At 45.1% G+C, this 23,711-nt stretch overlaps 2 protein-coding genes across 3 annotated transcripts; both read right to left on the bottom strand.

Annotated features, from left to right (window-relative positions):
- Positions 1–1,239: 1,239 nt before the first annotated feature.
- On the bottom strand, positions 1,240–7,202 carry LOC135391838 (uncharacterized). The gene is made up of 5 exons (XM_064622341.1): positions 7,031–7,202; positions 6,634–6,669; positions 6,416–6,556; positions 4,658–4,800; positions 1,240–1,405 (listed from the first exon to the last, which is right to left on the bottom strand). Exons 1-5 carry the CDS (start codon positions 7,125–7,127, stop codon positions 1,268–1,270), a joined length of 555 nt encoding a protein of 184 aa, XP_064478411.1. The 5' UTR covers positions 7,128–7,202; the 3' UTR covers positions 1,240–1,267.
- Positions 7,149–23,600, bottom strand: LOC135391837 (alpha-scruin-like). Of its 2 annotated transcripts, XM_064622340.1 has the most exons (19): positions 23,506–23,600; positions 23,333–23,426; positions 22,717–22,829; positions 21,976–22,092; positions 21,733–21,916; positions 20,954–21,166; positions 18,676–19,022; positions 17,064–17,116; positions 16,969–16,998; positions 16,820–16,912; positions 16,584–16,709; positions 15,393–15,577; positions 15,059–15,204; positions 14,897–15,013; positions 14,024–14,207; positions 13,267–13,464; positions 12,391–12,605; positions 11,264–11,504; positions 7,149–7,218 (listed from the first exon to the last, which is right to left on the bottom strand). In XM_064622340.1, exons 2-18 carry the CDS (start codon positions 23,419–23,421, stop codon positions 11,290–11,292), a joined length of 2,625 nt encoding a protein of 874 aa, XP_064478410.1. In that variant the 5' UTR covers positions 23,422–23,426; positions 23,506–23,600; the 3' UTR covers positions 7,149–7,218; positions 11,264–11,289. The 2 variants fall into 2 exon arrangements, with proteins under 2 accessions (XP_064478410.1, XP_064478409.1); XM_064622339.1 differs by lacking the exon at positions 7,149–7,218 and having other exon boundaries at positions 11,219–11,504.
- Positions 23,601–23,711: the final 111 nt, after the last annotated feature.

Genomic DNA, 23,711 nt, shown 5'->3' with positions numbered 1-23,711 from the left:
CTGATCCACGCCCCAGACAAGAAAAACAACCCTTGGGCCGAGAAGGGCAAGTGCCTCATCATGTGAGCGGACGGCTTCCTTCTCTACTTTGTAGCCACCAGGTGCCGCCTTCAAAGTAGGAAAAGGAACAAAGATGGCCACCACAAGCAAAAGGACGACGCCATCTTCCTACTTTACTGCGTGGGCGAGAAAAAGAAGTCGTCAGTGCACCCCCCCCTTTTGTTCCTTTGCGACGTGACTGCCGATGATGAATGTTAATTTGCACGTGTGTCCCACCAGGCGGCACATCTAAAACGGTGGATGTCATTATATTCTTTTTAACCTTAAAAGCTCCTCTGTGGTGGCCATTTTGGGTCTTGCAAACCGCTGCCAAATTTGAGTTTGTGGTGCTGTGTTTTACGCAGCGAGTCGGTGTTGCAAGAATCGTTACGTACGCAAAAGCAGTATGAATTTTTAGGAACTTCACTTTTTAGGATTCATCACTCTCTCAAAAATCAGTAATGATGCAACTGTTTGGAGCACGTAAAATTCAGAAACATGCCCTTCGAAGCTGCTTTTCATTGATATGTACCAAAGCATATTCGTGTGTTCAATTGCTAGTCATCGTTTAAAGCAGCAAAATATTTCCAAATCCTGCTTTTAACAAGGAAGAGTCTTCTAGTCGATATGTCGGCTGTTCAAGTTGCAATTTGGTGCATATTTTTGTGTTCACGGTATAGCATTTTAATGTTCCATAAGCTCAGGATCAAGTCCCACAAATAGTTCCGAACTTGTCGCTCTGTCCCACAGCCAGTAGACCAGGCACTAGGAGTTACACATAGCATTGTGCTTTCCAAATAAGAGTTATTCAGGAAACAAAAAAAAAAAAAAACAGTGAGATTGCACATTGCCAAATTTCCTGTCATCCCACGTGTTTTACCCCATTCTTGCAAATCAAATTTCATTGCATTAGAGGTTATAATTGTCTTGTAGAATTTTTGGCAGCTGTTATGCCACTTGATGTGCATGCCCTCGGAATGAAGTGTAGTTTCAATACAATGCCTTGGGGTTGTCTGAAGCTTATAAGTTGCTTCAATTTTTCTTTCCAAGTCTGTGTTAATGATTTGAATGCATTGATAATGAAATAATAACGTACATGTACTCTCTGCCCTGTGTCGATGTCGTGCATTGGGTGTTTCAGGCCAATCCACTGACTGTTGCCACAAGGCTACACACGCAAAACAATACAGTACACACATACACTATAAAAAGGTATATAATTAATCCTTCATAGTTCATCCTTCTCATGAAATAATTCTGGTGACTCGATGACAGTTTCTGGTTCTTCCTGATGACCAGAAAGCTGTTCCGCAATTTTTTTATTGGCGTCCTCGAGGGTAATCCCACCGCCATGTGCTGTAGCCATCTGTAGGGATACGTTAGAGCATCATTACTATAGTTCATTTGTATAATATTTGTGTATTTTATTATACATATACAGTAAACCCTCGTTAACTCGAACTCGCTTATCTCGAAATATCGGTTATCTCGAATATTTTTCGCGTCCCGATCCATGTCCCAATGCTTCCTATATATTTGGGCCCTTTTAACTCGAAGCCTTTTTTTGCCCCAGTACGGATATCTCGAAATCCCATCACCCGTAGGTCAGCGTACCTACGGCTGATAACGTGCATTCTTCGGTCCCCGAGGCTAGGTGGCTAGGTCAAGGTCAAAGCGTTTCAGTCCTAGTGACTCACGCCTCACGCGCCGCTAGCTGTGGCAGGCAGACAGCACTACCCTTTCCACCCAACGTCAGTCCTCCTCCTCCTCTGCATTCGTCCGAGCTTCTCTTCGTTTTGTTCTTCGCGCCGCCATGATGGCTGAACAACGCGCATGAAACTCCCTGACTTTGGAGCGGAAAGTGGCACTTATCAAAGGCCTGGTAGAAAGTTGATCAAGCCAATAGCATGAACTCTTTCATTCATGCGGGTTTCTGGTCTTCCATCGCCCTACCGGAGCCAGCAGACTAGTTCAGTGGCTGTGATATGAATTGTGCAACGACGTGATGCGCCACGCATGTTTTGGGGAGAGTGACTTAGGACTTGAACATCGAGGACTATGCGCTTTACGACGGCGATGTTCCAGTAGCGGTGAACTGAGTGATACAGAAATCGTCGAGAGTGCCCGCGGTAGTGACGTGCCGGGAGGAGCCTCTCATGCGTTGCATTGAAGTGCTTGAAGATGCTTTCTTGTTCACAGACGCAAATGCCAAGCAGATTGCTATTACGGAGTTATTCAGTGTCAGATGATGTTAAAAAATAAATGGCTTCGGAATTGTTTACGAGCCCTATTACTGTAGGAACGCTTTTTTTTACGTTTCATAACATAGCGCATTGTAGTAACATCGTGGCAAAGTAATTTTCACTGTCCGCTTAACTCGAAACCCCGCTTATCTCGAAATTTTTTCCGGTTTTTACGACTTCGAGTTATCGGGGGTTTACTGTATATATACATCGTGAGGAATTGCGACATTAATCAGGACACATCGACGTTGTGGCGGAAGCTCCGCCTTCGTCATGACTAAGGGGTGACAATCATCAACCATTGTCACCCCTTAGTCCCTTAACTTTTCACATGTAAATAAATAACTTTCCCCCCTTTCTCTTACTTCCTATACCTTCGTTATCTGCCTCTCTTTTTCTTTTGTTATTATTATTGTATATATATATATATATATATAATGCAGGGAAAAAAAGCCATTAAATAAACAAGTAGATGACACTAGACGTGTTTGTTATTCAAAATTACATATTAAGATGGCTATATATATATAATTTTACTATTTTATTTGTGGTCGTGTTTGTCACACTTCACAGACTCGCTACAGTGCATGATACAGGAGCTCAGAAAAGGAACAAGGATACGTATAACACCAAGGAGACAGGACAGCACATCACTAGTAACTTGGTAAGTTTTGATCGACACAAAGGAAAATGTGCGCACTAACACAAGGCACACAGCCGCGGAGCACACTCAAATCAGAATTCAAAACAGAATTCGAAGGCTCAATTGACATTTAAAGATGCAGAGATATGGATGGGCAAGTGCCGTCAGCTTTCACTATGTAAGCTGCCTCGACTATCTTATCTGTGTTTAACCCGGAAGTCGCTTACGTGGATGTCACTTTACCCTTGGGAGTAGGGTTGCCAACTTTTGCAACGAAAAATACCAGCAGTGTGAGTGAGACCAAAAGGACGAGCGGAGGATTGGGTGAGAGAATAAAAACGGGTGAAAGAGAAGCTCATTCAGCAGCATGCACAAAAAACAGCTTTCTTTTGCGCCTGAACTGTTCGTGCGACAACATACGTACGTAAGAAGACTTGGAAACAATACGAAGTATACTACCGCAAATAATTTATCTTTACAGTCGACAACCGTTATTTCAGATTCTAAAAATTCGGATTTTCCAATTTTTCGGACAAAACTCTCGGTGCCGTCAAATGCCACATAGAGCCAATGTTAATATTTCCGCTTCCAATATTACAGACGGACGGTTTTTCATACACCTTTTGCTCCAAGCAAGCCTATGTTTTTTAAATTTACGTCTTCCAGGAGTCAAGACACAGAGCGTTCCGGGGCTTGATATTTCGGACCCCACCACAAAGGGAGGTGCACGTGAAGAAGCTTAACAGGGTGTGCGTTGCCTCTCCGTTTCGAGTGCATTCCAAAACTTCAGGATAGCTGCCGGAATGTTGTCAATCGAATATGACCAGAATTCGTTGCAGGATGAGGCACTTGCACCATTTACAAAGTGCCGTACGTTTCCCGTCCAGGAATTCGCCTCTATGTGTGTCCGCACGGAAGAGCAAAGTGTCGACAGTTATATCGAGCGAGTACAAGTGCTGAGATTTAAGCCTTTGTCTAAAAATTCGGACCGATTCTGTGGCTCCTTCGAGTCCGAAAAATTGGTCGGTGACTAAACATAATTTGCCTACTTCCCACGAAAAGCCTTCTGCAGTAAGATACACTGCCGGTATTCCCTTTCAACTGGCAGCCGGCACGAGCAGCAAATAACTAGGGCCCGACTTTTTCGGGTTTTATTTTTGGCCAAATTCGGGGGGTAAATATCGAGCGATATTTTTCATTCGAAAATTCGGGTGTATTCGAGTTAAATCCCGTTACGGCATATTCTGTCGTCAGGAATTCGGGTGTATTCGGGTGATTTTTTTTTTGTTTAATAAAAATTTGTCTTAACATGGAACTAATGTTTAGCAATGTTATCAAACTTTATTTTAATGCACGCTTATCAGTGTGCCACGCGACCCGGATGTTTTCGGGTAGATTCGGGTTAAACCCGAATTTTACAGATTTCGTTCGGGGGGTAAATATCGGGCGGATACGGGTTTAACCCTAAAATGTCAGGCCCTACAAATAACTGGCCGTGTGGCAACCCTACTTGTGAGTGGCACATGAATGCAGTTTTAACACAGTGAGAGTTCAGTAGGTGGCCGTCTGCACATATTTCCTCTATCTGAATAAAATTTTTAGTCGCTTAGGGCGCTCTCCTATCTTTCTGGTTTCACACGTCCTCGTCTCCCTTTCGCTCGTTTCCATCACAGTCGTAACCAACTCCCCCAGCTCTCTGTACGACTCACTTCTACAGGGAAATTTTACCTACCCGTATGTCTGTGTCCCTCTGGCCAGGCAAGCACACTTTAATAGTTTCATCACAAAACTCTTGCTGCAGTTTGACGTTGTCGTTAACGCGGTATTTTTTGTAGAAGGTGTGAAGGCTGTCCTTCAGTTCTTTTCCAAAGCTCTCTGTAAGCAAGCAGAGTGTTCACAAAAGTGCACCTGATAACCTCTTAGTATATTGAGCCAGACAAGATTCACTCAGCATGGACTCGTGGTTTCTTTCAGCTAGCGTTATTAACAGTGGAGTGTCCGAACAACTTAAAGTTACCATCAATGGTGAAGGATCTCAAAAGCTCAGCATAAAAGCAGTGTTTTCTTTCAAGAAGTGAAGGTCCTTTTGGTAGATATCTGCACTTTCTTATACCTGTTCTCCAGGAATGTCACAGAGCTTCAGAAATGTTTCCGCACGCAATATATGGGCATCAATTTAACTGACGTTGTCCAGTCACATAACCAATGCATCAATTTTCTTACTTGTTCTGCTCCACGCTACACAGACCAAGCAATCACAGCGGACTACAAGGCCTGTTAAATGTCGAAAACGTCTGGAACGGATGTGACTGTCCCTTTAAAGGAGCAATGAGGCGACATTTAGCATGTCTCAAAGTCTGCTGCGATTGCTTGGTCTGTGTAGCATAGAGCAGAACGAGTAAGAAAATTGATGAATTGGTAATGTGACTGGACAACTTCAGTTAGATTGGTGCCCGTAGATTGTGTGCGGAAACATTTCTGAAGCTTTGTGACATTTTATTCCTCCTGGACCGCTGACAACGGTATCGAAGATCCCACGTGAAATAGTAGCGTAGGTTGACTATTATTCGAAGGAATACATGACAAGAGCAGACGACGGATGTTGCGAGCATGCCGGAATTCCCTTTGCAACGTCACTCCCTAAGAACCAACGAGGGCGCGACCTTGAGAAAAGGAACGCCGCGGCCGTGTGAGCATCTCAGAGATTTAGCATTTGGATGGTGGCTTTCCTCCCTCGACCTTCTGCGGCACTGGAAGCAACGCTGATCTTTAAAATTTGTTTGTTTAATACGTGAACACTTTTCAGACGAAAAAATGAGCTGGGTAGATTGTTTGCCGATGCCGAAGATAGTGGTATCGATTTCATAGATGGGTTTCCACATGTGACTGAGAGCCACGTCCCCCCTTAAGCTGCATTGGTTGCGAACTGACACCATCCGCACTAATGAAGGGCGGAGTGGATGCACCCATCTGCTCTTCAGTGGTTGCTGTCAGACCATGTCCAATGAGCTAAGTTATTTCTTGCCAAAATTGAGACAGGTGGATAAAAGATGCCTCCAGAGGCCCTGCAAGTGGTTTCATGGCCCCCCAACAGGTCTATGTCTGCCCAAACTTGCGGCACGATCACCAAGATTTGTGGGGGAAAAGGTGAAGTTTAAGGCGTGCAATCGTCCTCGTCTCAACTCTGAAAGAGTTGACTTAGGCCATATCGGAACACAGTTCCTCACATAATGCCTTCTGTCGCTCCTCCGGCATTTGAACCGAAAAACTGTCGTCTGCTTCAGAGATTTGGCACACATGGTTCAAAAAGCAGAAAGCCTGAGTAGCTGCCTGTGCAGCTTAAGACGCTTGCCTCCATGGCTATAATCACCTAAAGTGTGGTTGTGATTGGAGCAATTACAAACCACACCTCACACAAAGTGCCCTTCTTTAGTCTGGTTTGCGTTGCGTTAGTTAACGGAAGAAGCGAGTGAATAAACAAAAAAATCACCAGTGATGAAGTTGCAGGCCTTCACCATTTTTGGTGGGCTGTGTCTGTAGATGACAAAGTTTTCCGTTTGGCAGAGCCCTTTCAGTGCGTGCTGGATTACTTTCTTCCTTCCCTGGCAGTCTGACAACTTTTTGTGCAGCTCTGAACACAAAAAAAATATGTTAGGATACATTCAGACACGCATGCACGAATACGTGTGGACATGGCAGACGTCTTACCTTGTAAAACCGCCACACATCCATCACACTGCAAACCTGCACAATAAAAAAAGATGGCTTTCACCCCAAAATGTTGCAGCAGCAGCTAAGCAGCAGTTGTAGCAAGCAGCTGGGTAAGTTACAAGAGTAGTTAAATTCACAGAAAGTAAAAATGTAATCTATCACAGATATGGAACTGCAATCACTTAGCGAGTGAATGAAATAGTAAGATAGGTAACAAAAATGTGGTGAGGGCAGAAAGAAAAGACTGGTGAAATGACTTTGTACAATTGTACAAAGTCATTTCACCAGTCTTTTCTTATCAGCCATATGACCAGCCATATGACCAGCCTTAAGTAACATGCTTCTTTTTTGTTCCTTCTAATTAAAAGCGAGACAGTTTATAGCGCTGTCTTACCTTGGTTGAGAGGTTTCTCTGCAGATGATGCTAAGCCCACAAACACGAGCAAGCACAAAGAGACACCAGTAAATGCAGAACCTGTGAACAACTCCATTTTACACGTCCCAAGGCAGACCCTTGCAGGCAAGTGGAGCAATGAGGATGCCACGATCTCCCCGTTGTGCTGCTATCAAGTTTCAAGGGCCCTCCATTGTGTTCAGTAGATAAGGTGAGAGACAATGGCGATAAAGAAAAAAATCTCACATTGTGAGGAGTGCGACCACACTCTCTGAAGTGGACCTATACGAGCAACCAAACTTGGTTCTGAATTTATCCAGAATGCTAGGAGCACATCAAAGGAAAGGCATGGGAATCAAAGGAATGGGACAGGAAAAATATTGATACTTCATTGGTGATATACAGGGTTAGTCTAGCAAACGTTTATTTTATTTATTTGTTTGTTTATTTGTTTATTAGTGCTACACAAAATCAGGAACACACTTGAGATAAGGGACCCTGAGGGGGAAACCCTGTTAAACGGTCCCGCAAGAAAACATATTATTCAAATACATCTTATGAGGGAGAGGTAATGCAAAGGTAGTAGTCCGCACATAATGTAACAAGGAAAGTATACAAGATGATACACATCAATACATATAATATGCACAAACGGTGTACGTTGCTACAATGAAGTAATGGACATGAAGAAATGGACATGTCATTGAACTAAATAAAGATATTAATGCCGCTGTTGAAAGTGTAATTTGCAAGAGCGCTTGAAAGCGAGAAAACTAGTTGTTGACCTTAGGTTATGTGGGAGTTCATTCCACAACCTAGTTCCAAAAGAAGAAAGGGAGAAATGACCGAAATTAGAGCGAAAGGTCGAACATTGAAGTGAATGCGACACGTTCCGTAGGGAATATGGTGGAACGAAATTTTGAAAGTTAAGTTGTTGTCTGTCAAAAGACCTGTAGAAAAAGTTATGCATAAGAAGGGCAACTTTATAATCACGGAGATCGAAAATATTAAGTACAGATAAAAGAGAAAAAGCGAACGACACCGACTCCAGACGGCCGACAGAAAGGATAATTCGTAGCGCACGCTTCTGGGCAAAAAGCAGTGGGCTCAGATTAGAGTTATACGTGAGGCCGTAGACTTCAAGGCCGTAGTTGATATGGGAATGAATCAGGCCGTAGTATATAGTTAAAAGTATGTTAGTTAGGACTAGGTTCCTGAGTTTGCTTAGAGCATACAATCCACTGGAGATTTTACTCCGCACATGGTTAATATGATGGTGCCAGGATAAGTTTTCCTGCAAAAAGACGCCCAGAAACCGGGTGACAGAAACACGAGAAAGGATATTCCCTCCGAAGGAAAGCTGCAAATTAGTGAAATCCAGGATCTTTTGAGGCGGTCGGAATACCATATACGACGTTTTTTGAAAGTTAGCAACAAGTTTGTTATGTGATAGCCACAAGTTAAACTTATCGAGAACAGAGCTCGCTTTACAAAATAGTGTTGTGAGGTTTTTAGATTCAACAAAAATAGTGGTGTCGTCTGCGTAAAGGAAACAAGTAGTTGAAAGAAAGCCAGGCAGGTCATTTATGTAGACGAGGAATAAGAAGGGACCTAATATTGAACCCTGGGGTACACCCATAGAAAGCGTTCCGAGTTCGGAACTGCAGCCAGACTGAATGACATACTGTTTCCGATGGGTCAAAAAGCTTTCTATTAATTTTAAAGGGGTGCCTCTAATGCCGTATCTGTCTAGCTTCTGAAGTAAAATTTTATGGTTAATCAAATCGAAAGCCTTGGTTAGATCAACGAAAATGCCCAGAGACAATATTTTTTCTTCGATATTCATTCTAATTTTTTCCGTCGCATGAATTAACGCAAGCGTGGTTGATTTCTTCTTCCGGAATCCATACTGGGATGAACTTAGCAACTGATTTGAATCAAAAAAACTCTCCAAGCGTTGCAGAATTATCTTCTCCAGCACCTTACTAACAGCCGGAAGCAAGGAAATAGGACGATAATTGGAAGTGTCACATCGATTCCCTTTTTTATAAATGGGTGACACTTTAGCTATCTTCAGTTCTTCGGGAAAAATACCGTGCAGAAAAAATTCATTAAACAATTCTGCTAGCGGTTGAGAAAGGGTGTTACGAAACCTTTTGAGAAATGTGGAAGATATGCCATCGTGTCCAGACGACGTTAGTGGCTTTAGACCATCAATAATAGACATCACTTCATAACAACTTGTAGGTGTCAAAAAGAAGGATGTGGGGTTACAGATAGGAAGAGGGACGTCTGCAGGGGGATCGGTCTGAGGGCTAAGACCACTAGCAACGTTGCAAAAGTAATGATTAAATATGTTTGCAATATCTTTTGGACTGCTGGTTTTAACTCCATCCTGCGCGAGTAGGCACGCACCAGTTGCCGCTTTCTCTGTATTCCTTGACAGGACGCTATTTATGGTACGCCAAATAGCCTTGGGATCTCCAGAGGAGCTTTCCAGCCTGGACGAGACATATTTACGCTTTGCAAGCCGAAGGATGTCTCTTAGGATGTTATTATATCTCGTGTACCTGGCGCGGAGATCGCGATTCGTGGGGTTCAGCCGGGTTTTCTTGTACATATTATTCTTGTGCTTAATGCTTTTCATGATTGCATTTGAAATCCAAGGCTGCCTAACCGTTGCGCGCCTACTGCGGAAGACTGGACGAGAACACCTTTGAAGGATGTTAGAAAGCGTAGCAAGAAAATAAGTAAATTTATCCTGGGCGGTACTAAAGCTGTCAAAGCACCAAGTTACTTGTGACAGGCAAGCTTCAACAGCATTGTAGTCCGTAAACGTATGGGGTGGAAGTAATTCTGTGAGACGTGCAAGTGGACGACCGCCAAGATAAATTACTTCGTGATCAGATATGTCGCAGGCTGCAGAACCATAGGCCAACTTCGACTCATTTAAATTAGTGATCACATGGTCAAGTAAAGAACCCCTACTGTCATCAGAACAATGAAAGCGGGTTACAGTTGAAATTAATTGATTGAACCCACACGAACTAAGTACTTCAACATAAGAGGTAGACACATAATCTTTCTTCAGCAAATCAACATTGAAATCACCAACGATTACACAATTGAACTTAGAAAATGACAACATATGCAATAACTCTTCAAATGCACTTAGAAACGAATTGAAATCACCACTTGGTGACCTATAAACGACACCGAAAATCAGTGGGCGGTGGGGGTAACAGCAAAGAGCAGTGGGACAAGTGGTAGTTTCCACAAATAGAGATTCAACCATAGGTGTGTTAATACATAAATCTCGTCGAACACTGTAACTAACGTTACTTTTAACGTACAGCGCTACGCCACCATAAGAGTCGTCTCGGTGACAAAACTCATTACACACGTTACAAACGTTACACATTTTGATCGCATCGTAAAAATAGAGGACTGGGCTTTGCCGTTTGTCTGAAGTTTTATTGGAATTTTTTGTGAGCATTGCGGTCCCGTACATGAGGAATTCAAAATCGAGTAAAATCTCACTTGCATGCACTCTCACTATAAAATCACAGTAAAATCTCACTCTCGTGCATTTTCTATGGCCCACCTCACTCAAAAGCCGAGATTTTCTCCTGCGTGTGCTTCATTTTCATTTCACCGCACACAAGTGGCGCCAGCATAGAGAAAAGGAGGATTAGTGCATGAGGTCAGCATGAGCCGCCTGTGTGAGGTGATGTGAATGTGAAACAAACACAAGAAAAAATGGCGTAATTTTTGTGAGATAGGCCATTGAAAATGCATGGGGCGGAATTTTGCCTCATTTTTTAAATTTTCTTTCTACATAACCATAGTGCTTGCAAAAAATGACAATTAAACTTTGGCTATCAGTCTGCAAAGTTTGGGGTGTGCCGACCGAAATGTGTCACGTTTGCTAAACTAACCCTGTAGGTGCATAAATCTTTCGTCATGTTGCATGAGTGCTCTGCAAAAGTTTTGCATTTCACCAACGTATCAACTTCACAATCTGAAGCCTCACATGCATTTAAAGGATACGGTAAACACTATATGGACCAAGCCTGATTGATGAGCTGTAATAACTGGCCACGTCGATAGATGGCGGTAAACCGTAACTCGACGAGATTTCTTCCCACGACTTCATACCCAAACCAGTCCATCAGCCGTAGCCTCACCGTATCGTAATAAAGATCTATTTTATATTGGATATTTGTATCGTACAATTCAAACAGGTACAGCTCTCAAGTTCACTCTGCAAGCTCGTCCTTGATCATGCACGTGAGAGAGCTGCTTCGGAAAGTCGTTGTCTTTGGAGGGACGGACACGGCTGCGATGCCAGTCATTGCCTCGGGGTATTCGGCCGGAAAGCCGTAGCTGTCATCCAGCTGTAGGTACACCTCTGGTCGCTTCAGCGGACCGTTTAGCACGCTGCTGGTGCCGCCCACCACGTAGATATTGGTGTCTGCATGCAACGAGTTAAAGGGGTTCTGAAACCATTTTCAATCTTCCTAAGAAATTACCTGGTACATATTGATCTATGTGTACCAAACACGCACATCAAAATGTACGTCTCTGCTATCCCGCGTTACGAAGCTAATGCAATCCAAAGGTCGCGCACTAAGCAAACTCCTCCGTCATTCTCAGCTCTTAACCTCCTTGACCGTTTTCGGAATGACGTCTCATGTTGGAGAAAGCAAGCGCATTCTTTTCCGTTTCCATGACGACGTAAGCTGCTGTGAAGAGGGAGACGCCGGACTGGTTTCGGCATGGTGACCCTCGGGAACTTCGGGCAAGCGCACACACCTAAAACGTCACTTCCTGTTCGTCTGCGAATGTCTCTCACTGTTGTTCAGCGCTCCCATCGATGACGGCTTGGAAAATATGCCGTTTTAAAAACCCAGCCGAAGAAAAACAATTCAAGTGATAATGTGGCACTTTGCGTGTCGGCTCCATGGACTACAATGTGTGAAACGATGCCATACATTTAGTGGGTTGCATTTGGTTTCTCAACCACGTCAAAGCTATATGCATGATAAACGAGTGGAATGAAGGACAGGACAAGGACACACCGAACATGCACTCTGTCTGTGTTCGGTGTCATCCTTGTCCTGTCTTTCGTTGCACTCGTTTACCATGCATAGCAACTAGCAACAAGCAGAGTATGTTGCCATTTTGATTCTAAAGCTAGATTCTAGGTGCAATAGAAAATGTTAACGGCCGTCTCACATGTTCCTGAAGAAACGGGCCCAAAATAGAATCGATAGTGCCATAAGCAGAGAACATGCCAGACTATGCCAGCGTTATTAGTGCCTACGAATACAGCAGTCACACGGTGTTTTGTAACTTACCGGCAACAGCAACGGCAGCAGCGTGCCTGGAATGGACCGTGCATCCCTTGTGGACCCAGCAGTCATCTTCCAAAGAATCGACGTCACGCAGGCTAACCAATGGCAGGCCTGGTTCAGAATTGTCGTAGCAACCACCCAAGAGCCATATCGTGGACCCGATCACCGCGACCGATGGGAATGCACGCGGCTTCCGCAATGTGGGGCCTGCAGACCACCTGCACATGCGGGCAAGGAGAAGTTGAACCGGCATGGGCTCGGAACGGTGGTAACGCCACCACGCAGCATAGAAGTCTTAAGGAGTAGAGCTAGAAGGAAACCTTCTAAACTGGGACGTACGGGTGATGGGAGCGCCATATTGAATTAGCCAGCATTGCCGCGGTGCATGCAAGGAAAAAGAATCTGGTAGGCACACACCAAACATAACACAAAAAAGGTTTTTGGAACAGTAACACGCAACCCTAAGATTTGAAAGAAAAAAAAGAAGAAAAAACTGACACGAAGAAACACAGACATGACACGGACGCCACGTGGGGACGTGGTCACCGCAACCGCCAGTGCCTCGACCAGTCTTGGCTACAAGCCTGGATAGGGGTGAACAGTGACAAAATCCGTAGCCAAAAGAGGCAGCGGAACAAGAGTTGCCAACAGCAAGCGTTGCACCTGCTTTCATGGGCTAACAATACACGACGTTCCCTCGGCTGATTCAATATGGCTGCCTCCGGGCACCTACATTGAGAGGGGGAAGAGCCCCGTTCAAGTTCTTTGCTCTCCTACAATCCTCCTCCCAGTCTTTCCTTCTAGCCTCTCTCCGTAAGATTTCTATGCCACGCACAGAGAAGGCGTATTGACTAGATTAACTAAAACCAGCCGACTCACGAATGTCCCTTGGGGTCGTATATATCCACCCTGTCGACGGCACGGTACAGTTCACCAGTCTCTGTAGCCATTCCCCCGATGAGCCAGATTTTGTCGTTGAGAACGCAGCAACCCGTAGCAGTACGAGGCTCGGGCAGAGTACCCCCATCCTTCCACGCGTCAGATGTTGGGTCGTACTCTTCGCATGACTGCAAGGCCCTGAGTGCCAATATCGGAACTCCGTTGGACTTACCTGACTTCATCCATTGGAATTAAGTTCTATGGTCAACAGAGTTTAAAGGGATAGTCTCGAACTGTCGAGCGAGCTCGGGATTAGAATTGTATTAGACTAAGTCACGTGTGGATGCCAAATGCAAAATTTCATGCAGAAAAGCATCGTCGTATTTTTTAGATAAACAAGAAAAATTTACGGCACGTTCGCATCTTGTTCACTATATGACATAACCACAGACACTTGTGATTTTTTGTTGTATGTTTTTTCCTAAATAAGGGGGATAAGAATAAGGCTTTCTGTTAGAACCACGACCATGTCATATTCGGCAACCCCTATTAGGAGCCCGTCTAAACGATCCGCTAGGAGCGCTACACATCAGCCCACGAGATCTGCATCGTGATCAGAATATGGAAATTTGAATTTTGAAAGCACAGAAGCGGACATATGACTACCGTAGCAGACGACAACAACAACAGCTCCTATGGGACTGTCAATTTAAATTCACCTTGAAACACAAGATGCCAATGTCTGTCTCGAACGTACCTTCCAAGCCTGCCACGTCCCCCGAAGACAAACAATTTGCCCAAGCAGGTGACCATGCTGTGAGCAGCCCTGGCAGAGCCCATGTCTGCCTTGCGGCTCCATTCCATGTCTTCCAGGTTGTAGGCAAACGTTGCCTTGGACGCCACCACCTCACCGCACTTACGTGTCTCCGGGTCGAAGCCACCTACCAAATGTGAGACGCACGTGCCATAACAAGACACACGCTTGTGCCAACACCACCTAGATAGAGAGAGCCTGCTTGCTCATCGCCGTGACGTAACAACGAAGAGTCAGCCAATAAGGATCGGATTTTCAACGGCCCATAGTCAATCGTGAACGTGCTCTCAGCGGTCGTAGCCATGGAGACGAGCCACCGTCAGCCGCACGGGCAGCCACTGTCGTCTGCGAGGGATGAACGTCCTCGCGTACCAAACGGGAAAACAACATAAAAGTGCAACAGGCTTTCCAGAAAATTTGTCTTGAGCAAAATATGGAACTGTTTTGCGCTTCATGTTTTCCAGTTTAGTACGCGAGGACGGTCATTACTCGCAGACGACAGCAGCTGCCCATGCGGCTGCTGTCATCTGCGAACGTCCTCGCGTACTAAATGGGAAAACAACAAAGCGCAAAGCGGTTCCATATTTTTCTCGAGATTAATTTTCTGGAAAGCCTGTTGCACTTCTTCTCTACAGGTTCAAATTTGCGAAGTTAGCTGCAATCATCCGCGAGTTCTTGAACTGGCAGAATCGCAAATCGCTGTAGCAGACAAATTCTGACTACGTGTCCACATAGCGAAGGAGGGAGAGGAGGCATTAAGCAGGCCTCCTGTATCCAGGTGGCGTTGGCTGTGCAGACATTCTACCGTACCCTCACCTGTGACGTAAACCACGTCGTTCAGAAGCACCACCGCGTGATAGCTGCGTGGCTCGGGCATCATTCCACACAGGTCCCAGCGGTTCTTCAGGATGTGGTAGTGCAGGACCACTCGTCCTGCACAACATTTTTATAGACGCGGCTAAAAATGACGGTACGCACCTATGGCGTAATTGAGGGGGTCTCTGGGATCCACGCCGCCAAAAGTAAGGATGACTGGCAGAGTTTCGTCCCTGATCCTCTTCACCCTCCGAAGATATTTTGCGAATGCTGGCAACCCTGTGGTGTCTCTCAGACCCAACACCTCCCTAGGAAGAGACGATCAAGTTCCTATTTACGATACACTCAAATTTTATCGGTTGTTGAAACTAATGTTTGTTTGTTTGTCTCAAAGCGAAGCAGTAGTACCTGAGTACTTTGCGTCATAAATTAAGTAGCAATCGAGCACTACTGCCCATTACTGAACAGGGATACGCCAGACGTTCTGAAGGCTTACTTGGTGTGCTTATAGTTGCTGTCCACACGTGGTGATATGCCATGGTGAGGATCGTTGGTAGGTGCCACGGCAACGTAATGGTAGAAGCGTGGAAGGCTGGGGTGGGCGATTGGGGTGCGGGACTTCAGTTCGTTCACGCCGAGGAACGTGTCGGGTTCGAGGGGAAGGCGGTGTGGAGGCCAACCCTGTCATTCAACGATACTGTCACAAAGAGCACCAACTGATCCCATACTGTCCAAGGTCACACTAACAGTGATCACATATCAAGGGACATTATACATGTACAGCAACTTCATGGTGTGCAGTAGCCCATCACGCAGCGCGCTTTAACGCCTGCCGCGGTACGAGATGCCCTCGAAATGAAATGAAACGTAGCGCCCTCTATGTTGAACTTGGACATTCCTTGCGAGTGTTAAATAGGCCAGCTGTACTTAATTTCCCTTCTATCTGAGAAACAAGAGCCACATCAGCAGAACTCTATGCTGCTTGTTTTCCATTGTGCTCAACTACTGAGAAATGTGGTAAGACTAACGTAAATTGCAGACGGCTGCATCAACAATTAGGACAAACGCAACATTTAAACCTCGTCAACACCAAACCAATCATCTCGACGAGTGGCAGCGGCAGGAACCAAACCTAAACCACTCCCGATTGCTGGCCAGGTGTGTTGCACTATTCTACCATTACATACACTGACATTGTGCTTTTGTCAGCATGTTGGTGAGACAGTGTGGTGACAAAATCACAATGTCAACATAGTGCAATGGTGGTATACACCCGACTGGCAACCAGGGAGATGTGCTAGAGTGTCTGAAATACTAGCTCCCTCTGTGTAGGGTGGAGTCACCCATTGCAGAAGCGAATGCTGCAAAGCCACCGTTTTGATGCCCGCTCTCACCATGCATGAACGCTGTGTTCCGATTTCACCCACTTTTTCAGAACTCAACTCCAAAATGTAGTGCGCTACATTTTTCCAAAATAGCTACACACTACACTTTTGGGAGCACATCGCGAGCTGCGCGTGGGCGTCAAGATGGCGGAAATTTCTAGCAGACGACACAGTTGTCTTTACCCTACACAGAGGGAGCTACTATTCATGCACCCTAAAGTGCGCATTCTATTCCTGCCACCAGCACATTCCGATCTTTTACCCTCAACTATCGTCTTTAAGGTAGGCTCGCCATTTAATACCTCCGTGCTGGTACCATCTGGAACGTCCATTTCACCCCTTGAATCGATAGGAGACAGCGGCTTGCGTCTCCTTCGCACACTCGCTGGAACCTCAACCTCATCCAGTGACCTGTCCTTGTCTCCATCCTAAACGAACATGCGTATTACTATTTCAGCAGGTTTGTATGATTCTCATCTTTAGGAATTCCACTCTAGAGTGATGGAACGCGAGAGATCTTAGAAAAATTATCCCCCACCAGATATGAAGAAGCCGAGTCACGCCTTCTCGACTGGTCTCCACGATCCAAACGCACCGAAGACGATCCTCCAGATTTTATGTCTTTCTGAGGCTGCTCAAAGTCAGAACTTACTCTTACTCCACTTACAAATGCTTTTGCGATCCCACCTGTTTCTTAGGAGGAACGTTTTTTGGAGCCTGCGATAGAAAATTCAGATTTGCACCTCTGATCACGAAGTTTACTCAATATAGTGCAAACGAACCTCCTCTGTCAGCTTTCCAGATCCGTAGTATGGCATGGTTATTGCACATGCACCTATCGAAGAAATGCTTTTGCATGAATCACTTCCAGCCAAAAGGACGTTAAATAACAAAGCGGACTGTATGTATTTTATTTGTCGAAGAAGTTAATTACGATCTGCTTCGAAGGAGTAGTGAAATGACATTTACGATTGCTCTAAACCCTGCTTAGCTAATCAATCAATCAATCAATCAATCTCCCATGCAAAACAGCCTTATAGCGAATACGGGTGGTCATTTCGTGGCAACTTTTTTTGCCAGATCCCAAGCAGTCACGTTCGTTTGGTCAAAGTCAGCCATCTCCCATGTTCACGTGGCACTTTCAGAGCGCCAGAATTTGCCAGATAGATAGCACTTTTTTCACCTGGCTTCAATACAGTCGGGCAGCGGGTTGCCCAACTACATCCGGTGTCGTCACATCCACACTGCAAGGATGGCGCATGCAGACATTGGCCCCCGCACGTCAAAGTTCACGTGGGTTAGCAGGCGACGAAATCCGAAGACGAGCAACAGTGATACCCTATAGCGTGATCCAAGCGACTAAAACTGCTAGATTCCGGGCACTCATGCTCAGGTGGCTACCGTCACGTGATCCAGCATGGGCAAAAGGCTAGTAATTTCCGAGCGCTCGGCCGTTTTTCCACATTTTGATCAATCAAATTCGTCATTAGTTGCCTCATAACTGTGCTATTTAATTTACAGAAGCACCCTGAAAAATCGGCCTCGTGCACCGTCGGCCTCGTGCACCGTCTCCTTGACCTAGGAGCACCGTAGAGAGCAGCCATGAGAGAACACTCACACTGGGTCTTCTTGCACCATGAAGTTACGTTAACAGCACTCAATCCTTTTACAGCCTCTCCAAAGAAGCTGCGGGGTTTCTAGAATGTGTCGTATTCATCAACGACCTCTCGCATGCACTACAAGACAGCTAACATAATTTTTGTGTAAGAACACTCATTTGTAGACCGATGTTTTAGGATTAAACCCGATTTTTCCTCGAATTTGCACCCCGAATTGAAGTTCACCTATCTAGGGTTAAACCCGATTTCTACCTGCAAAACTGCACCTAGGCTAGGCACCTCAAGGCATCGACATACTAGTTTCTCACAAAATATGCGACTGGCCCCTTACTTCTGGCACTCTGGATAAACGGTACAGTGAACGTTTATTCTACAATAATGCCCGATTTCTCCCCGAACTCAGTCTGATGGTAATTTTTCTGCCCGAATTTGCATGAATTTTCTACATCAATTTATTGACTCAATTTCTACCCCCCGATGAAAGATGAAAGTCACTGAAAAGGTTAGCCAGCTGTAGGGATCGAACCCACATCTCAGAACATCAGTTTATCTCTTGTTCTACCCCCCGAATTTGGAAAAATATAAAACCCGAAAACCTCAGGGTCTACTCATTTGTCACACAACTCAATGTTTCTCAAAGCCTAAAAAAAAAAGGAAAATTTACGGAGGCGTCTTTCATTGCTTTTTGAACAATTGCTGCTAGGCTATGTGTTAGAAATGCTAACTAGCTTAGTTACTACATTTCGTGAGTCAGTACAAAACAACTGTCACGTACCTGTCACACGCTTGGGCAGGCACTCGCAGTCGAGAAACACAATACGCTGTCGATGGAAGACGTCCACGTCATCCAGCGACGTCCCGTCTATGCACGTCATTCCGCCCAGGACGTAGATGCGATCGTCCGTGCAGGCTACGGCGACACCGTGCCGAGGTTTCGGAAGCCTGAAACGCAGCTGCCATCGACTTCGCAGAGAATCGTAAGATATCACGTCACCGATATTCGTGTACGCTGTCAGGTCTCGGGGTGATGGTTTCAGTCCACCCATGAGCCATATCTCATGGTGGATCGTCAGGGCTGACGAGTATGCACGAGGTTCGGGGAGGCTGGGTCGTCGCATCCATCTGAAAGCGAGGAGAAGGGATGATGATGGGTTCGGGTGTTATGGCACGTAAGCAACTCCAGGAGAAGGGGACAACGGCTCAATGAGCACGTAAAGAAGCAAGCCCTAGTCAGAAGGAACCAACAAGTTTGGAAGCAGACTAGTTTTACTAGATTCATTTACATGCAATTCATTCCCAGGAGGTTTTACTGGGAATGAATTGCATGAAATAGAGTCTAACATACCCAATGTGTTAGAAACGTTTTTTTTTGTCAGTCATTAAAAAGCAAAATGAGAACAAAAGAAATAGAACAAAGGCAATTTTATTAAACATAATCATTTTCAGTTTAGTTTAACTGGAAACTTATTCTAGCAGGATTAGCCCACGATGCACAGGTGAAGTGGGCATGGCTAAGCATGCTGGTACAGTCAACCCTTGATTTCAAATTTCCACACAATTTTTCCAGGAATGTTAACTGATCATAAGTTGAGGGTTGACTGTATAGGCTAATCTTTAATCTACGAGGAAAGAAGCTGGAATTTGGAAAGCATAACAGAAACTAACTGTCCAACACTAATAAGTTTTAGAAAGTAACTGACCTTTCTCATCAACTAAAAGTTATGATATGCAGGACATTCAATTAACAGTGAAGCCTTCTTTAACATACACAAGCTTTCGTGTAGCCGATCACAACTAATTACAATAATTAGGTTAGTGTAATTACTTTACAGCTTTGCATACAATTGTACATTGTGCATGAATTGGCGACACAATTAAAGAGACAGTCCCATTCGGAAATCCATCCAGGAAACTGATACCACCGTGTCCGGCATGGGCCGACGATCTACTTGCTACCTTTTTTGTCCGAAAAGTGCTTAGATATATCAAATAAACTAATTTTAAATATGAGCGCTGCTTCTGCAGCTACAGAGGCTCCAGCGGCAACAACATCAGTGTGATGTCACTCCCTAACGGGAGTAGTGAGAGGGTGGTGCTCAGAAAGACGCCGTCCAGATGCCTCCATGGCCGTGGCATCCCTTTTCTCAAGGCCGTGCTCTAATAAGAAAGGGCGTTTTCACTGAACATAGTGACCGAGCCAACGTTTCACTCATCAAACAAAGCGCCACCTTGCGGAACACTCGTCGTCAGTGGTAGGAGAGCGGATCATGTTGTACACTTTGGTGTCTGCGGTTTCTTTGCATTGCACTGGTAGTACAAACAGCATACCAAGCAACATCAACCTACATAGTTGGGTGCAATGTGATTGATAGAAACTCAAATGGAACAAGATTTGACCGTTTTCCGTAGAGCAGTTGAGACGGAAAAGTGAGGTGCTGCGCATGTCCAACGCCTCCTCTACGTGATGTAGTTACCATCGTATTCCTTCACATAATTTATCTGTGACTAGCAAACCAGACTTTTTCATGGCGGTGGGAGACTAGGTAGCTGAAATTTTGTTTGCGTTGCGAAGTGGGACGAGTATAGACGCCCTCTCCGAACCTATTGCTCTTCCCCAATATGCTCGCATTGACCGCAGTATAAGCATTATGAACATTCTCCAATTATTATGCCCAATGAAACAATGTAGCTCACGATATCCAAATATTAAATTCTGTTGCTTAGAAGCAACAGAATTTAATAAGAGCGTCTTTAACACGAAACAATGCCATTCAAAGAACATAATCCACGCGAGTCTCATCCTTATCCTTAGAACCAGGTCACGTCAGTATTTCAGAGTATAGCAACATCGAATTCTAGGCGGTGGAGGTGGGGGAGACATCGCTCTCCTAGCCAATGACTAACCACACTGAGACAAGCTGCAAGCTCATGAAGGGATATATATAAATAATAAGGGATATATATAAATAATAAGGGATATATATAAATATGCGCGCCTCATATACCTGTTTATTGCCCCTTTAACTGTACGAAGTATTTGGAAGGATACGTACATGCGCTCATCGGGGTCTGTCGCATAGACGTGGCTGAGAACTTCGGAAGGCACAGTGCCAGTGAACACCTGTTTCTTGGTGGTAATACCACCCGCAACATACAGTAGCCCATCCAGAAATGCCACCCCACTGCCCATCAGAGGTAGCGGAAGATTCCGATATGGAAGCCAACTGTCTGACGCTGGGTTGTACACTTCTACAGACTGAAGAATCCTGCACAAACAATGAAACACACAATCTCAAAATGCAATGGCGCCAGATTGTAGCAGGTACAATATCTAACTTTAAGTGGTGCTCCGCAACAAGATCACCACAAAAGTTGTGGTATACCCGTAACCTTTGGGATGTCGGGAATATCTGTAGGAAATACCTTGTTCCAAAACTGCGCAGATTTTATTCGAACGAATTTATTACTAAGCGAGCATTTCACCTCTGTGAAGCCAGAGGGCACTGAAAGCAACACACCGCTGACATCATCCGGGATCCGTCAAGAGAGAATGCAGGTTGCAAAGCAAAGCAGACGACAATACTGGGCGACGTCACGGTATATGGAGCTCTGTTTTCTGCTTTTCACATTTCGGTTTGCTATTGTCACCATTTAAGAATTAATTACTCGCATAAAATGAATGCGAATCTGGTATTCAGTATCGAGGGGCCGTTCGTGTTCGCTATGATGCTCGCATAATTTTTTTTCCGAATCCTTGCGAAGTCTCTCTTTAAGCATGCTACATGCAAAGCAAATGGTAAAAAAATTTGCAAAATGGCAGCGTAGGACCTACTCTCCACTGTCGTCCTTGCCGCCCACAACCATAATTTTGTCGTTAACTACGGCCATGCCATGGCAAGCCCGAGCGTGTCGCATGTCAGCCACCCTGTCCCAACTTTTGCTCTGCACAGAGTAGCGGAAGACGCTCTTTTGAGAGATGATCTCGTTGCTGGCAACTTGAATGGGGTTGTATCCCCCTGGAAAATAGTGTTGTGCAGTATAAATACAACGACAGCTTTCTCTTGAGATAACTCACCAGTAACATATATGTAACCGTTGTAGAAGACGGCTGCATGGTAGTTCCTGGGCTCTGGCATGTCTTGGAAGCTGGTCCATTTATTTTGTGTTGGTTGAAAAAGCAAGGCTGAACTGCCTGTAAAGGATGTGTCAATTGTTACTGAGTCATAAGCCCAATGGCATGGCCAGACCAGGAGGGGATTTAACTCTCCTGGAACTGGATCAATGGTGGTGCATTTGGGAGAGGGGAAAATGAGGGTAAATTCTCTCCCCCATGCTACGATACTGCACATGCTGACACGCTGTTCGGATAGGTTTACAGCTTTTAAACAGTGGTAATGCATTTTGTTTGAAAATTTTACACGTGACCAACTGATGTGTGCAAGTATTTGTAATGTTTACATACATATCCAGGCTCAGCAGATATGGGGGGGCCTGGATGTTCTGACCCTCCCTTCTCAATTGCTCCCATCACATAGTGCTTCAATTGAGTTTAGGCTGCGTATGTAGCATGCTGTCCCCCTCAGAAGAATTCTGGATCTGTGTCCCCCAAATTTGCTGGCTTTTTATGTTTCCTGCCCTCGTTTCCCCCCCCTTTTTTTTTGTCTTTGGGAGGATTGTAAGGCTGCAAGATCTTTGGGGTGGGGTGTTAGTGGGATGCTGGGACAATCCCTGGGATGGGAGCTCGCGGACATGCTCGCACTTTCGATTCGCCAGCAGTTCAAATTTACAACTGCACAGAAAGGGGTTTGTTACGCACCACTGCTGAAATCTTGCGGGTTCTGCAAGTCGACGCCTCCAATGAGAGCAATAACTGCGGAATCCGAATTCTGGAATTTTCCCGCCGAAGACCGGTGATCCAAGGGCGCATTTCTGGTACACGAAGTAGCATTCAAAATCAACAGTTGGCACGTTGTTTATGTGACCACAAACAGGAACAACTAGTTTCAGCACTTCCTACCTTTTGATACAAATGCAACAAACGGCACAATAATATAGTAAGCAACGGGTACAGAAGCGCAAAGCGCGCTGAAAGCCGCATGCAGAAGCAGAAACACGAAGGTCTTGCAGGGCGTATGGATACAACAAATCCCATGGTGTAGCAACGTAACACCCACAAAACCACTCCATAACTCATTTCATGTTTTTAAGCGGCGTACTATGAATAATTTGAAGGTTGAAAAACACACCCTATAATTGTCTCTGATGAACAGATTTAATATTAAAAGAGGTTCTATGTTTCACAGCGGACGCATTTGCTAGTTTCGAAAATAACGATATCGCTATGACGCCTCCTTCGATGAGAGTTCCTCACTCCGAGATTGAGGGTGATGGCATCGAACATCGAAGGTAGTGCAATGTTCTAGAGTGCTCACTTTTCAGCCGATTTGGTTGGCGGGGCCGGCTTGTGAGTGAGGTCTTCGCTCCCAGCTGCCTTTTTGTTGCCGCCTGTTTTCCCAAACATCCTCCCTGGCAACCGGTCCATAAATGGCATGATATCGCACTCGCAGCTACTAAGCGTTGTCTTTCGAACACCTTCTAAACATACCTGGCAACTACCAGGGACTGTCTGGCCCGGACCCGGTTTCCCGTCTCGCGCTGGGACTGTCTAACTTGTTGTCAAACGTGCACTAGTGCACGTGCGTGTTACGAAAGGTAGCTGGTGCCAAAGAAAAAAAAGACGACGACTGAATAATCTTTGTAGAAACATGTCCCCGAGTTTGGGGACGATAAGAAAACGAACCACACTCAAGG

Source organism: Ornithodoros turicata, chromosome 4 (assembly GCF_037126465.1).
Source record: "Ornithodoros turicata isolate Travis chromosome 4, ASM3712646v1, whole genome shotgun sequence".
Lineage (NCBI taxonomy): Eukaryota > Metazoa > Arthropoda > Arachnida > Ixodida > Argasidae > Ornithodoros > Ornithodoros turicata.
The sequence above is the reverse complement of the archived record's forward strand: the minus strand, read 5'-3'. Positions and strand labels throughout refer to the sequence as shown.